General features: G+C 54.4%; 2 protein-coding genes across 3 annotated transcripts in view; one reads left to right on the top strand and one right to left on the bottom strand.

The window, feature by feature from the left end:
- LOXL2 (lysyl oxidase like 2) overlaps window positions 1-6,087 on the top strand; it is a 113,146-nt gene extending 107,059 nt beyond the window's left edge. Inside the window, 2 exon segments of the mRNA NM_001099053.1 lie at window positions 4,231-4,342; window positions 5,113-6,087. Of these exon segments, the coding sequence (NP_001092523.1) occupies window positions 4,231-4,342; window positions 5,113-5,192 (192 nt within the window). The 3' untranslated portion in view covers window positions 5,193-6,087.
- A 1,212-nt stretch (window positions 6,088-7,299) lies between these two features.
- Window positions 7,300-15,489, bottom strand: R3HCC1 (R3H domain and coiled-coil containing 1). Of its 2 annotated transcripts, none has more exons than XM_002689780.6 (8): window positions 15,352-15,489; window positions 14,886-15,013; window positions 14,333-14,470; window positions 12,204-12,810; window positions 11,190-11,362; window positions 10,020-10,090; window positions 8,575-8,670; window positions 7,300-7,613 (listed from the first exon to the last, which is right to left on the bottom strand). In XM_002689780.6, exons 1-8 carry the CDS (start codon window positions 15,472-15,474, stop codon window positions 7,477-7,479), a joined length of 1,473 nt encoding a protein of 490 aa, XP_002689826.2. In that variant the 5' UTR covers window positions 15,475-15,489; the 3' UTR covers window positions 7,300-7,476. The 2 variants fall into 2 exon arrangements, with proteins under 2 accessions (XP_002689826.2, XP_015328082.1); XM_015472596.3 differs by having other exon boundaries at window positions 14,333-14,443.
- Between the last annotated feature and the right edge of the window lie 741 nt (window positions 15,490-16,230).

Genomic DNA, 16,230 nt, shown 5'->3' with positions numbered 1-16,230 from the left:
TTCCACCCACAAGCCCAGAACCGCAGACTTGGAGAGGCCCAAGCAAAGAGCAGAGTGCTCTTTATTTAAAGAATCGGATATCCATGTCTCTGTACACATACTTCAGTTTATGTTTGAGGTCTGCTATCCCTTTGCAAGGGGAACGTGTAGCGTCATGTATTTTGATAATGTCTGTTTAATAACTGTGACTCATTAAAACCTTCCCAGATGGCCCAGTGGTAAAGAATCTGCCTGCCAATGCAAGAGATGCAAGAGATGTGGGTTCAATCCCTGGGTTGGGAAGATCCCCTGGAGTAGGAAATGGCAACCCACTCCAATATTCTTGTTTGGAGAATCCCATGGACAGGGAAGCCTGGAGGGGTACAGTCCAGGAGGTCACAAAGAGACAGACATGACTGAGCACGCACGTACTTGTACACTGAAGATCAGTGGTAGGCCAGACCCTGGCCATACCCTGTGGGCCCATGGTCTCATGTAATCCCCAGGGATGGGCATTATCATTACCCGCACTTCACAGCCAGCAAGGCCAGGTCATCTTCCCTTGGGATGGACGTGGAGCTTTAGACTCGAAAGAGTCCTGGCCTGGGAGTACTGGCCCTCTCCATTCCCATGTGGACCCACGTGCAGGCCCTGGCAACGCTGCAGGAACAGGGGAAAGCTGGGTTGCAGAGCGGGTGGCGTTCCAGCCCAAGAGGCCAGTGCACAGAGGCTCAGAGGCAAGGTTCCAGGGTTAGTAGATCCCTAATTCCCACCATTGCCTGGACCCACAGCAGATCTTTTTTGTTTTTCAACACAAAGCTGCCACTGTCACTTTATTTTGTTTGTGTGTTTTTCTTAAGTTTTTTAAAAATTGAGGTATAATTGATTTACAGTATTAGTTTCAGGTGTCCAACATAGCAATTCAAAAGTTTTCTAGATTGTACCCCATTGATAGTTATTAGAAAACATTGGCTTAATTCTCTGTGCTTGCAGTAGTATATCCTCACAGTTTATTTCATACACAGAAGTTTGTACGCCTGTCTTGCCTCTCCCCACTGGTGACCACTAGCTTACGCTCTATATCTGTGAGTCTGCTTCTTTTTTGTTCAGTTCAGTTCAGTTCGGTCGCTCAGTCGTGTCCGACTCTTTGCGACCCTATGGATCACAGCACGCCAGGCCTCCCTGTTCATCACCATCTCCCGGAATTCACTCAAACTCTCGTTTTTTTTGTTACATTCACTAGTTTGTTGTGTTTTTTAGATTGCATATATACGTGATAATATGCAGTATTTTTCTTTCTCTGACTTATTCCACTAAGCATAATACCCTCAAGTCCATCTGTGTTATTGCAAATGGCAAAATTTCATTTTTTTTTCTGGCTGAGCATTCCATTGTGTGTATACATATATACACATCATATCTTTACCCCTTCATCTGTTGATGGACTCTTAGGTTGCTTCCACATGTTGGCTGTTGTAAACCACAGCAGGTCTCGTCTAAGGAACTAAAGCCACTGCCCACAGATCCCCAAGAGACTGAGGACCCTACATATGAGTCTGATGGGATTGTGGAAACCATTCATTTCAGCTCTCACCCTTGCACCCGAGTGGGTCAAATGGGCCCTAATAGTCCCCACTGCCCTCCCGGTCACCCTGCAGGGACCCATGCTGGGCGTGACTATCTGTGAGCAAAGGCTGCCTGGGTCTTGGTGCAGGGGGTTTGTCTGTCCTGGGCTATGAGCCATGCATGGGCTGGTACATGGCACAACTAAGGTTGTCAGGCAGAAAACATCAAAGTAAGGCCACCCCAGAGCAGGACATTTTCCAGCCTTACCTAGAGAGACGGTCACCATGGGGCATAACCTAGAGCCCCCAGAATGGTCTGCACGGGCTAGGACTCAGGGCTGGAGCCCCCACTGACCTGTTTCCCGTAGTAGCTCTGGCAGGCCCAGCCAGCTTGCTAAAGGGTGACTCTTGTTACTGTTTAGTCACTAAGTCATGTCCGACTCTCTGACCCCATGGACTGCAGCACACCAGGCTTCCCTGTCCTTCACTATCTCCCAGAGTTTGCTCAAACTAATGTCCATTGAGTTGGTGATGCCATCCAACCATCTCATCCTCTGTCATCCCTTTCTCCTGTCCTCAATCTTTCCCAGCATCAGGGGCTTTTCCAGTGAGTTGGTTCTTTGCATCTGGTGGCCAAGGTATTGGAGCTTCAGCTTCAGCATCAGTCCTTCGAATGAATATTCAGGGTTGATTTCCTTTAGGACTGACTGGTTTTATCCCCTTGCTGTCCAAGGGACTCTCAAGAGTCTTCTCCAGTACCACAGTTCAAAGGCATCAATTCTCAGCCTTCTATCCTCTTTATGGTCTGACTCTCAGTCCTGGAGGAAGAGGTCCTGAAGGCCCCAAGCCTATAGAATGCACCTTAACGAGCAGGCTGTCCCTCCCCCATCATACTGACCATGGGTGGCCCTGTCCCCCTTGCCTCCTTGGGGTCTCAGCCCTTCAGATGTGGCAGGACCCTCGGGGAAAGCCTCATCTCTGTCCTCTGCACTTTCGCCCACAGCCCCAGGCCCAGCTTCTGTCTCCTCACTTTCCCATTCCTTCAGTTCCTCCTCTGGGCTCCTCACCACTAAATATCCCTTTTCTGTCTGCTCCCAGGTGTTTTTGTTGTTCAGTTGCTAAGTTGTGTCCAACCCTTTGCGACCCAATGAACTGTAGCATGCCAGGCCTCCCAGTGCCTCACTATCTCCTGGAGTTTGCCCAAGTTCATGTCCATTGATTTGGTGATGCCATCCAACCATCTCATCCTCTGTCATCCCCTTCTCCTCCTACCTTCAAGATCTTTTCTAATGAGTCAGCCCTTTGAGTCAGGTGGCCAAAGTATTGGAGCTTCAACTTCAGCATCAGTCCTTCCAATGAATATTCAGGGTTGATCTCCTTTAGGACTGACTGGTTTGATCTCCTTTAGGACTGACTGACTGATCTCCTTTAGGACTGACTGATTGATCTCCTTTAGGACTGACCAATCCCAGAAGCCCCCTCAAAAGAGTGGTCCCTCCTGCTCCTGCTCCTCTGGGTGCCACCCTCTTACCTGGGATGATGCAGAGGCAGGGGGTACAAGGGGGAAACCTGCCCTGGTGAGTAGAAAGGGCCTGGGGACCCCCTAGAGCAAACCCGGACCCAGAGAACAGAAGGGCTGTGTCTAATGCCGTGCTGCCAGGAGCAGTGTCATCTGCAGCACCCAGGGCAGCCCCCCTCTGACTCCCCACAGCATCCAGTCCTGGTCCCCATGCCCTCCCAGCAAGTCCCACTCCCTGGCTCCCTTCTGGCTCTTTTAGCAGCTGTTTCATGGCCACCCCGGGCCTCAGCTCCTGCTTCTCTACTAACCTCAAACCTCTCTGGCACCAGGAGAGGGTAACCCCTTTTTGAAGGCATGCCCGGGTTGGGAAAATCCCCTTGGAAAGGAAATGGCTCCCTACTCCAGTATTTTTGCCTGGAGAATCCCATGGACAGAGGAACCTGGTGGGCTTCAATCCATGGGGTCACAAAGAGTCGGACATGACTGAGTGATTAACAGTCTTTTTAAAAAAAAAAAAAAAGCTTTTTATTCTGTACTGGGGTATGTGCTGTGGTTAGTTGCTCAGTCGTGTCTGACTCTTTGCGACCCCACGGACTGTAGCCCGCTAGGCTCCTGTGACCACGGGGATTCTCCAGGCAAGAATACTAGAGTGGGTTGTCCTGCCCTCCTTGTACTGGAGTATAGCCAATTAGCAAACAGTGTTGTGATAGTTTCAGCTGAACAGCGAAGGGACACAACCAAACATATACATGTATCCATTCACCCGCAAACCGCCCTCCCAGCCAGGCTGCCACATACCATTGAGCAGAGTTCCCTGTGCTGTACAATAGGTCCTTGTTGGTTATCCATTTTAAGTGTATACATGTCCATCCCAAACTCAGTAACTATCCCTTGCCCACCTCTGAAGGCTCACTCTTGATAGGAGTATGTGGGTGTGTGTGTGAGGTGCATGGAGGTCTCCTCCAGGTCTCCCCTCTGCCTCCCTGGCCTCACCTCTGACCAGTCCTACACCCTCCCCTCTGCTCTGAGAACACAACACCGGCCATGCTTTGCTCTGTCTCGTGAGCTCAGCCCGGCTCTGGAGGCAGGCCTGGTCTCAGCATCGCAGCCGGGCCTATGATGAAGGGTAGCCGAGGCAGGATCCCCTCTGAACTGACTCTCCCCCAGGTTGTCATCAATCCCAACTACGAGGTGGCGGAGTCTGACTACACCAACAACATCATGAAGTGCAGGACCCGGTATGATGGCCACCGCATCTGGATGTACAATTGTCACATAGGTAAGGCCTCGGGGCCTGCTGGGGAGCACTGTGCCCCCAGGGCTGCCCCTCCTCAGGCCAGCCAGGTCCTCCCACTCCTCAACCCACCTCCAGGAGACAGGCGGGAGCTGCCCCACTTTCTCCAGGAAACAGAGCGCCTTCCTAAGTTGGGTAAAGACCTTGGGGAGGGGGGCCAGTCTCACGTTTCCACACACGGGAAGGATATGGTGAACACATAGGCCTGGATGAAGACGGAGTTTTCACGGCCAGCTTTGGCTGAGGCAAGAGAATGGGACAGAAATGGGCCGGCCCAGCACAGACCCCAAAGCTATTTAAGGGCTGGCGAAGCTGAGGCCACCACCTCATTATGCGTGAGACAGCAAAAATGTGGGCGTCGGCAATTTGTGGGCTCTGTGTGTCATTTTCCTGTCGAGCTCTAGCCGCCCCCGTGGCTTCTGGCCACCAGTGAAGAAGCATTTCCCTGCATTATACAACCTGGATTCCGAAAGGGGAGGCTGGGCTTTCTCCTCCACTGGCAAGGTGATGGCCTTGCTCTCGGTGGAGGCGAAAACTAACGGCATTAGATTAAGTCACTCCTTCAGCCGACTCTGCCAGGGCAGCTGACGTGAGCCTGGCCCTACAGATGGCCAGCACCTGTCACTGCCCTGCTGGCATCACACACAGGTGGCCCTGCAGGCCGCCTGGGGAGGATGGGGTGGCTCCAGCTCTGCGGGGGGAGACCTGTGCATCTGGTTTGCCCAACATTGTCTCTCTGATGCCCGTTTCCCCAGGTGGTTCCTTCAGTGAAGAGACGGAAAAAAAGTTTGAGCACTTCAGTGGACTCATAAATAACCAGGTCTCCAAGCGGTAAAGTGGCAACATGGTCATCTCCTGCCTTCAGGCCACGGGCATCTCCCCCAAGAACTGCAGTCTGACCGGATATCACCCTGCTCCCCCTCATCCAGCCCGGCCCTGCCCATCTCGACCCCCTGCAGCCCTCGGCCAAGCTCAGGAGGAAGGCGAGGAAGGCATGTTCCTGACACCTGCAGCCTGGGACAGCCTCCGGGGCTGGGGCTCGTCCACGGGGCGGTGGGGACCAGCGCCAACTAAGAGCCATCCTGGCTGGGACCACGGGCACACAGGTGGTCAGCTGCTTGTCCCGTCCAAGGCGTGGTCCACTCCAAGCCTCATCACCTGCCCGGCTCACCACAGATAACATGGGGCCATTTTCTTCTCAAGTTACATGTTGGCAACGTGGGTTAGCAGCCCAAGGAGGCCAGGCTGGATCCCACTTCTCCTCCTCTTAGGTTGTTTCCAGCCAACTTGAATATCTAGACTTCTCTTCCAATTAAATGACCTGCCTCTACTCTGTTTATTCTATTCACACATATAAGTAATGCTGCCACCTGTCTTCTGATCCAGTGAGCTCAGAGATGGTGCTTCTCTTGCCCCCAGACACCTACACCCCTGTGTCCTCCTATTTTTCAAGATACTATAATTATATTCTATTTTCACAGACTTTGAAACACAAAGTAATTTAGTGGCATTTCATATCGGGTATCTGGGCCTTTGAACGTACAGCTCAAAAGAAAAAGCAGCCCACCTGTGTAAGTGACGCCTCTGTCTGTCCTTCTAATTCTGTGGGTAATTGATTCAACGGTGCTAGAACCAGGGTTCTGGGTGAGGAGGACGCTCACCGATCGCCATGTGTCATCACGGACACTTACACATACTTGAAACTACGAATAAAAGATTTATGACCTGCAGGTGTGTTTCATTTGGGCCTCTGCGTGCAGCCCCTAAGCCACAGGGCTCCTTTCCCCAGTCACAGCCAGAGAGCTGCACACCCTTACAGGTTCTCTCTTGTAGGGACGTGGGTTCCAGACACCTCCTGTCTGGCATTGGCTACAGGTTGGTGTTTAGTCGCTAAGTTGTGTGTGACTCTTTCACGATGCCATGGACTGTAGCCCACCAGGCTCCTCTGTCCATGGGATTTCCCAGGCAAGAATACTGGAGTGGGTTGCCATTTCCTTTTCCAGGAGATCTTCCTGACCCAGGGATCAAACCTGCGTCTCCTGCACTGCAGGCAAGTTCTTTACCACTGAACCATCACAGGGGCCTCCTTCAGTTCACACCACAGAGGAGGAGCAGCTGCTGGCGAGAGCAGCACTCTAAGGAGATCAGGAGAATCCACAGAAACACGGGCCTCAGGCTTTCTTCCGCTCTTGTCTTTTAGGGAAATGTGTTAGGGGCACCATGGTTGCGTGAGGATCAGATAGGACATCCAGCCTTCAGCCTCAGGAAATTTCCCCAAAGGGCAGCGCCTGGGCTGGTCTCTGGGGGAGGGACGATGAAGGAGATCAGGGCCCCACGCTCTTCCCCGAGGTGTAGTGAGGGTTGACCCCAAGTCCCCAGGGCACAGTGAGAGTGAACCCCAATCCAGCCAGGCCCGGGGCTCCCTCTGTGTCACAGTGGGCTGTGGCCCAGCAAACCTGGGCCATGGGGTCCATGATGACCTCAGAGGGCCAGGATCGTCACCAGCTCCACTCAAACCAGAAAGACCAGTGTACTGGGACCCTGTCCCCACAAAGCTGCCCTCCCACCCATTCCTGCAAGGGGAGGGAACTCAGAGGGCATTTCAGATTTCACCTCGAGGCGAGTTCGTGTTTATTTATGCAGGGACCCCTGTAACCCACACCACTGGTAATACGGCAGTACACAGCAGAGGCAGGGGGTGTCTCAGCATGGCCAATAGCCCAGAGTTGCTCTGGGGGAGACTGGGCATACGTCACACAACAGGTGCAACCTACACCCACAAACAGCAGGCTCTGTTCAAAAATGCCTTGGAGGCCCAGCTGGTTTGAGGTCAGTCACCTAAAGCAACCAGCTTCTTCATCAGCAGCCCTAGGTCTCCAATGGGAGGCAAACAGCGCCCCCTAGTGTTCCACTGCGGACCATTACATTTTGAAACAATCATGTTACAATTCTTCAATTTTTATTTTTTACTCAGCTTCAGAAACTAGACCAAACTAAAGCCCACCACGCCTCATAGCGATGCTCCAAGGATGGCTCAGGGTTGCTCCGGTGTGTGTAAAGGCTTGTGGTGTTGGGGCCCGAGCTGGGTTGGGGAGCTCGATCCAGGCGGGCTGGGCCTCTCAGGGCCTCAGAACGGCAGGAGGCTCCATTGCAGGCCGCTCCTTCTTTCTGTGTTGGAGCCCCAGGGCCCGGGCCACCAGCCTCCGGGCCACGGCTGTATTTGTCTGTGGTCTCTCCTTCGCGAGATGCAGAAGCTCTGAAAGGAAAGCCCCATGGGATGGGGACTTGAATTCAAGGCTGTGGCCTCTCCTTGGGTGACACAGCAGCGTCGGAGGCAGTTAGAGCCCACCCCTGAGGCCTGGCTGCACCCTCTGTGGCCTGATGCTGGTGAGAGGGGCCACCGAGGGCTCCTGGCCCCACGTGGGGTCCTGACTTACCCTGCCATCTTTCCCCGCCCTCCCTGTTTCTCCTTCTGTCGGGGGCAGGGGTGGCGTTAATCCTGTCCACCTCCCTGCCTTGCAGGGGCCCTTTGAGAGGGCAAGCAGACCAGGAAGGGACATCTGGAGCTCTTGGATCAACAGCCAGGATGTTTATCGTCCCTAAGAAGTCTGGGACAAAGACCATGTAATCCACAAGAATGTGGATGGCCTCAGCAGGCTTCTCTAGGCCAGTTCTGCCAGCCAGCCACTGCTCTGCAGCCATGGGAAACCGGCCCCTAAAAGCCCCCTTGTGCTCCCTGGAAGGAGGACAGTAAAGGGGAGGAGCCATCATTTACGTGGTACCTTCTGTGTGCCTCTCACCACTGCGGGGGCACGTCCGCCAGGCTCTCTCATTCACTCCAACGCTTATCTCAGAGAAAGGGACCGACTCACATACATCCAGTGACCTGCTCAAGGCCGATTTAAGGGAGTGCCAGTGTCAGGGTCACACCCAAGGCCAAGCTCTGTATACCTTACAGCAAAGCATGGCTTCCCCGGCTGGACACATCTTTGCCTCTGCATCCCAAACCAGACTCCCAAGAGGTGTCAATGGAGGGCAAGCCTGGGACAGGGCAGCTGGCAGACAGCTCTCCTGAAAGGACCCCTGGGGTGGGCGAGGACCACCCCATGGGTCACTGCAGCCCAGGGGCCAGAAAGCAGAGAACTTTAGAGGGAAGTAAATCAGAGGGTAGATCCACACTCGAGCCGCCCTCCCACCCAGACCACCGCCTCCCTTACTTGGCCTCTGCAGGGCCTTCAGCTTGGACTGCCTGGCTCCCTGCGTCAGGGGCCGGATCTTCAGTGTGGAGAAATCCCTGGTCAGGGCCTCGGCAGCTAAGGAAAGAAAGCAGGTCTGGAGCCATCCGCGTTTCCTGCTGAGGCCTCCTCAGGACCCAGGAACACACATGTCACCCCAAAGCCCAGGCAGCCGCTTCTGACACCCATCCAAACCACCCATCCAAACCTCAGGGACAGGACTGCCCCATCAGCTCGCTCTCCCCTGGAGCTCGCAGGCCTGCACAGGGCTGCCATGCTCTCAGATGGAGGGCCCATGCCCCAACTTCTACCCTCCTGCCCTGGGGGGTGGGGCGGGGGGCGGGAGCCACATGGTGAGCCTGTGGTTCTGACATCAGGAGAGGCAGGCCCCAGCCTTCCAAAGCCCGAGGCCTGCCCCTGGCTCCTGGCCAGCTTGACAGAGCCCAGAAGGCAGCCGTGGACATGCCAAGCCCAATGCTAATCCCTTCCATGGACCAGGAGGGCCTCCCCCAGCCCCCACCTTTCAGTGGCTCCCTCTCTGGGGCTGAAGCCCCCACCTGGCCCCAGGCCTCTTGCTGCCCAGACACTGTCCCCCATCCCTAAAAGTTTAGGCTCTCCTGAAGACTGGGCCCACACCAGCCATGGTCACTCCCCACTCTGTGTTCAGAGCCCGTGGTTGTGCGAAGCCCAGTCAAGGGGGGCCGGGGACTGACTCTTTATAAATATACACCAACTGTGCAGCGGTGTGTCAGGGGCAGTGCAGGAAAATGCTGAGAGGGAGGAGCAGCACCGGAATGACAGCCAGGAGACTAGCTGGCCTCCCCGGCCTTGACGACTGACTAGAGGCTTCATAACCTTGATCGGACACTGACATCGGGGAACTCAGTCTCTCCATCTGTAAAATGGAGTCATCTCACCTATCTCCTGAGGCTCTAATCTAAATGGAATGAGAACACATCTGCTCAAACCATAAGAACCTGCCAGTACTTGAATGCTTTTTTTTTTTTTTCTGGCTGTGCCGCATGGCATGTGGGATCTTATTTCTCTGACCAGGGATTGAACCCATGCCCTGTGCATTAAAGCCTGGAGTCTTAACCACTCGACTACCAGGAAAGGCCCACCAGTATTTGAATGTTTTTGATCTGTAAAAATGGCACCTTCACATGCTTTCATTTAGGATGTGGAGGCCACCCGAATCTGAAACCTCTGAACTCAAGACGCAAGGATGAAGAGGTGTGAGCTTCCTGGCCCAGTGCCCACTCCGCCCCCTTGGACTTTCCGATTAGGTGGCTGGGAACTTCCCTGCCAGTCCATCAGCTTAGGGCAGCCTGCACCCTGACCTGGGGGATCCTCACCCCAGGAAACGAGGCTCCCTCCCTTCCCAACAGCAGTAAGAGGAGGAGCCAGGCCACCACGCACTGCCTTACCTGAAGCTGGGCAGGGGAAGACGCCGAGTGCATGCGTGTCGTCCACCCACTGGATCTTGAACCCCTTCTCTCTGTGCCAGGGACGAGACAGAGTGACGAGGAGAGTGAATGCGGAAAACCCCTCCTGCTGCAGGAAGACCCTCCCCGCTCCAGTCCTCAAATACACCAAGCCCAAGACAAGTTCATCTCCTCTAGGAAGGAGATGACCATCGGGGGCAGACTTGCCCTGAAGACCATACGACAACTTCAGAAAGACATGCCCCACCTCTGAGATCTGGTGGGCCCCTGACTCCTAGAACTGAGGAAGTCAGGACTGCAAGCTTGTAGAGCACAAGGCCAAGGGTGAAGAGGGCCCCTCACAGACGTGGTCCCCCCAGGCCAAGGGCGTAGGGCTTGAGGCTGGAGACAAAGGGCTTCATGGTGAGGACAGGACTTGATACTACAAGCATGTCAATGAAACTGTCCTGACTTTCTTCCTGCCACTTGGGAAAGCACTCCTGAGTCTGGGGCCTGTGGGAGACCAAAGCAGTCTTGGGGCCTGGGGCTCCTCTGTGGATGAGGAAGCCTCCAATGGCCCCGGTCTGGCCCAGCCCTAGAAGGGGGACTGGAGAAAAGAAAACAAGTATGGAGAAAAAAAAAGAAAGGAGAAAAGACTGGATTTGGATCAAAGGAATCTGGGGAGACGGGAGAAGTCTTTTTTTCACTTTTTCTCCCCTCTCCAGCAGACTCTGCCCCAGAGCTACTCAAGCCCCGTTCATCCCGGAAAGAGCTCCTCTATGGAGGTAGCCCTCCATCTGCTGACTCTCCAACTGGGCGGCTGGCCGTGAAGCAGGGGGAGGCAGTGGGCCCACAGGGTCATGGCTGGCATGTGAGCATGCTGGGGGCCAGGCTGGAGGTCCACTGCCTGGGCCAGCAGGACCAGGTTTTGAGCCTCCAAAAGCTGTCCACAAACTCAGCTGTCATCCTCCTCCGCACAGTCACAGCCAGCAAGCTGAACTGCCCGGGAGCATGGCACCCAGAGCAACCACACCTACTTTCTGCCTTTCTTTCTGGACACTGAAGGAGGAGCAGGCAAGCGTCCCCAACACAAAGCCCTGTCCTAGCTCCTCTCCAGAAAGAAAGCACTCTCCCCACCCTCCATCCCCACCCCAAAGCCTCTCCAGCACTCACTGGAACTCAGAGAAGGTAGCCAGCAGGTCCTCAGTCTTGAGCACCGGCTCAAAGTCATAGATCTCCACCACGTGCGCAAAATCCTTCTCTCCAGGCAGCTCATCTACAAAGGATGATGTGTCCACGTGGATCTTCTCTACCTGAATCTCCTTCTGGGTCAGGTTGTTCGTTATCTGCGAGAGATCAGACCCTTTAGTGAGGGGAGCTTGGATACACCAGACTCCGAGGGAGTGCTCTCAAAACCCCACGCTGAGAATCCCACAGGCTTCTGCATTGACACAGAGGTGAGGAACCCAGACAGGAGTCTGGGAAAGATAGCAGTATGGCAGACTGGGCCACGAGATGGAGGAACATGTTTTAAGGGAGTCCCCGCTGGGTGACTGACACTAACACACTTTGTGTTTCACAGAATCCCCAAAACTCTAGTCTGTAGGCCCACTTTACAGATGGGTAAACTAAGCCAAAGAATTAAGTAATTCTGCCCCAAATTGCAGTCAATAAGAGGTGGAGCTAGGCAGGCCCAGGATCTTTCCTTTTCTCATTAACGAAGTGATGATGAGCAAGGCTTTCTGGTGTCCTTCATCTGTAAAATAGCGATACAGGCTGCCTGCCCTCCCAACTGACACCGCAGCCAGGCTCAGGGGCAGACACAGGGTTCCCAGGACAAGAGATTTGTAAGACAAAGCTTCAGGCAGAAGAGTAATTTTCATGACCAGTGTCTGTAGTGCATTCTGAAGCACGGTGTTCCCTTGGGAAGTGTGTATTAGCACCTGCTATTTTTTCAGAGGAAGAAACTGAAACTTAGAAAAGCCAAATAACCTGGTTGAGGTGGGATCCAATCCACACCCCTGACCCCAGATCCTGAGCCTCCTCCCCTCTGAGTACTGGTCTTCTAAGGGACTGCTATCACTCAACACCCGCACCCCCATATATCTTGACCCTCTGCCCCATCCACCCTTGACTACACCCACCTCACTTCCACCCTCCCTTTTCCGGGCTTAAGAGCCTCATCACCTCCTGCAGCAGTTCACTGAAATCGTCCTCGGGGCAGCTGCCTGGTCCCTCCTCTTCCACCTCTTCCTCTTCCACTTCCTCCTCTGCTGCCAGGCTTCTCTCCAGCTCAGTCTCATCTCCCTCCTCCAAGTCCAGCTGCAGCCCGGGCTCCGGCTGTGCGGCTGACTCCGACCTGTCTCCGGTCCCTGCGTGGCTCTCAGACTCTGAGGGTTCAGCAGCCAAAGGGTCTGGCAGCAACTCTTTCTCACAGCCTTGACCAGGGCCTTTTTGGTCCTCTGTGGCCTGAGTCACCGACACGAGAAGTTCCTGATCGGCAATGGGGTTCCCAGCACCAGTATCTCCTGGTTCTTCTGAGAGCCCGCCAGCTGGAGCATCTCCCTGGAGCTCTGCAGGAGCGGGCAGCACTCCTTCTTCCTGCCGGCGCAGCACCCGGGGCACATACAAGGCCTGGTCCGGCTTGCGTCCACGATGCCACCGGCCGGCCCTCACCCCTGGGGGACCAGCAGCCGCTCCCTGGCTTGCGGTGGGCTTCCGAGGACCTCGGTACTTGCTAGGGTGGGAGGCAGGAGGGCGGCAGGGGCCAGAGAATCCGTCTGAACTGGGTAACCTGGAGTAGGAGCAGGCACTGATCAGAGGGGTGCTTGAGCCCCAGGAGAATGGTTTATTGGAGTTATCTGCCATTCAGGCCTGAGGCTCTTGAGCCAGTCTCAGGCAAAAACCAAAGCCACAGTGACCCTGGAAAATAACTTAATGAGCCATCAGAGGGGATGCCCTGAACAAGCACAAAGGGTCAACTCTTCCTCTAGTGTTATAAATCGAGGTCAACTCTTCCTCTAGTGTTATAAACCGACTATGAGACAGCTGAGTCCACTTGCTACAGGGTGCGGTGAGTAACTAGCATTCAGAAACTATGTTATTAGAAAAGTATGTAACTTTAAGTCTGTGAGTCTGTTTTGTAAGTAAGTTCATTTGTATCATTTCTTTTTAGATTCCACATATAAGGGATATCATATGATATTTCTCCTTCTCTGTCTGACTTACTTCACTCTGTAGGACAGTCTGTATGTGTGTGTGTTAGTAGCTCAGCTGTGACTGACTCTTTGCAACCCCATGGACTGTGGCCCACCAGGCTCCTCTGTCCATGGGATTTTCCAGGCAAGACTACTGGAGTGGGTTGCCGTTTCCTGCTCCAGGGGATCCTCCCGACTCAAGGATCGAACCCAATTCTCCTGTACTGCAGACAGATCACGTCCCACTCGTTGCGACCCCATCCCATTATCAGCCATTCAAAACACTGAAACAATGCCATTTGCAGTAACATGGATGACAATCTCTAAGTCCAGCTGTGTTGCTGCAAAGGGCTTGTTTCATTCTTTTGAATGGCTGATAATCAGATGGGGTCACAAAGAGTCCGACGTGACTGAAGGGACTTAGCACACATACACACACACACACAGTGGGATGAGCGGAAGGGATAGTTAGGAAGCTTGGAATGGACATGTGCACACTGCTATATTTTAAATGGATAACCAACAAGGACCTACTGTATAGCATGCGGCACTCTGCTCAATGTTATGTGTTAGCCTAGATGGGAGGGGAGTTTAGGGGAGAATGGATACATGTCTATGTGTGGTTGAGTCCCTTTGCTGTTCACCTGAAACTATCACAATATTGTTAATTGGCTGTACCCCAACACAAAATAAAAAGTTTAAAACAGATCAAAAAAAGAGAAAAGTATGTAACTTTGAAAGCTAGGATTATAGGCATTATGATAAAATCCTTCAAGATGTACATGGAGACAGGTGAGCGAAGTGCTAGATGAGCTCTCACGTTCCATGGCCTCTGCAGGGCCCAAGCTCCCTGAGAGCAATGCTGGGTGGACATCCCCACTGTTTAAACAGCCCTCTCTCTTTTGGCCCAACGTGCATAAGCTGACTTTGCTAAAGGAACTTCATCAACAATGCACCTCTACTCCCCTACTGAGCAGAAGGCAGCACTGACTCTAAGCAACAGAGGCTGGGGAGAAAGGGGGTCACCCAGCCCTGATTCCCTCCCAGAAGCTGACCAGCTCACCAGACCACCCCCGGGGGAGAACCAACGAGGGGCCTCCCAGGCGGCAGGATACATACCTGATGTCCAGGTGACAGATGACCGTCCTCCTCCTCCAGCCCTCTCCAACAGAGAAGCTGCTCAAAAGGTCAAAATTCTCTGCTGTCCTGTGGATCAGGTACCGGAGCCGACTGGAGAGTGGGGGAAAGAGGAGGACCCTGGGGAGGGATGGGAAGGAGAGCAGAGCAGGAGCTCCAGGAGCAGCCCCCAGGTCTGACCCCCACGGAGTCCATTCCTGGTTTAACGGTGGCTTGAACCTAGGCTCGCTCTGCCCCCTGGGGTCCCAGGCTGACTGCAATGGACCTGCCCATAGAGGGTATGACGGGGAACTACTTTGCCCCATCCTCCTTCCAGGGGTGGGCTCTTCCATCTCGGGCGATGCTTGGTGTTACCCAGGAAAGATGCAGCGGGGAGAGGCCTGACAGCAGATTATTAGACCTAAAGGCCAAGATTAGAGCCAGTTGCGAGCCCAGTTACTTTAGATGCACCATTGGACAAAAAGGGGCAAGGAGGCTAGGGGCGAACACTGCTCTTCCCAGCGGCAGAGCGAGCGCCATCCTCACTCCGGCTTACTTTGACAGCTCCTTCTGCAGCAGGAAGCGGTCCAGTTCCTCCTGGATGCGCTGCACGAAGTCATTCTCGGCTGTGGAGAGGAAGACGCCGTCCAAGCAGAGAAGGGCCAGGGTGACAGGTGGGAGAGCCTGCGGGGCAAGCGACACCGCCGCGATCAGAGCACAGAACCCGGCCCCTTCCACGACCGAGGACACGGTCTCTCCTCCGATCAGAGAAGGGCCGGGCTCCGAGGAGGGTAAGGGTCGTGCCCAGGGTCCCCGGCAGGGCCGTGGTGGGGCAGGGAGGGGTCACCCGGCCCCCGATGCGGTCGCTCTCGCCGTCCCCAGGTCCGCGCCCTGCTGCCTCGGGCCCGATCCGCGGGCGCGATCGATTCTTCCCGGCCCGCGAGCTAGAGGCCCCGGAGGAGCACGAGGCTGACCGCGAGCGATCGGAGCGACCTGCCCCGAGGTCCGCCCGCCGCACTCACCGCGGCCGCCCGGCGCGTTGCCGCCGCAGCTCTAGGGTCCCCAGAAGCCTGCGCGCCTCTGAGCCCCAGAACCACCCTGGCCTCGCGGAGCTGCAGCGCCACCGCGCGGCCCGGGGGAGGCATCACCCCAACGGCAGAGGCGTGTTCTTTATTGACTCATTTTGCCCCTGAGACCACAGGTCACTTGAGAAGGGATGTTCCCCACCCAGGGATCGAACCCGTGTGTTCTGAGTCTCCTGCATTGGCAGGCGGACTCTTTACCACTGAGTCACCTGGGAAACCCTACACTGTCTCCTCGGATCAATTAAATTCGGGAAATCGTTTGGAGTAGCTCCTACATGCTAGGTCATGGGGATACCAGGTTTTACAGTTCATTGATCCCCTCCCTAGGGACATAAGAGAGGGATACATAGGAAGTTTCTGGACACCAAGAATCTCATCGCCCTTTGGCCCTTATCGATGGAAGCTGCAAAGAGGTCCAACTCACAGCACAGCGTCACTGACAAGGTGTACTAGCCTGTGGATAACAGGGCGTGGTAGCCACTAGAATGGTGATTTGCAGAACTTGCTACATCTAAAATAACTCCAGCACTCGCCTTAAATAGGGCTTGAAATTCTTGTCATCAGACAGCCATGAGATGGGCTTATTATAATCAAGGAGACCAGGGCTGAAATCCTCCTCTTCCCTGGGAGGTGCTGAAATGTAAGCCTTTGATCATCCTGAAACAAGCAGGGCCCTGAGTTATTAAAAACCCAGGTTTTAGTACAGGGGTGGGACAGTCTGAGTGGGCCCTGCAGTAGGATACAAGAAAGGTCACAAGGAGGCTGACCCTTAAAAGGCAGGCTGGGAGAAGCTGGGAACAGGACAATGAAGAAAAA

The sequence above is a fragment of the Bos taurus genome, chromosome 8 (assembly GCF_002263795.3).
Source record: "Bos taurus isolate L1 Dominette 01449 registration number 42190680 breed Hereford chromosome 8, ARS-UCD2.0, whole genome shotgun sequence".
NCBI classification, from domain to species: domain Eukaryota; kingdom Metazoa; phylum Chordata; class Mammalia; order Artiodactyla; family Bovidae; genus Bos; species Bos taurus.
This window is presented reverse-complemented; position numbering and strand designations above follow the sequence as displayed.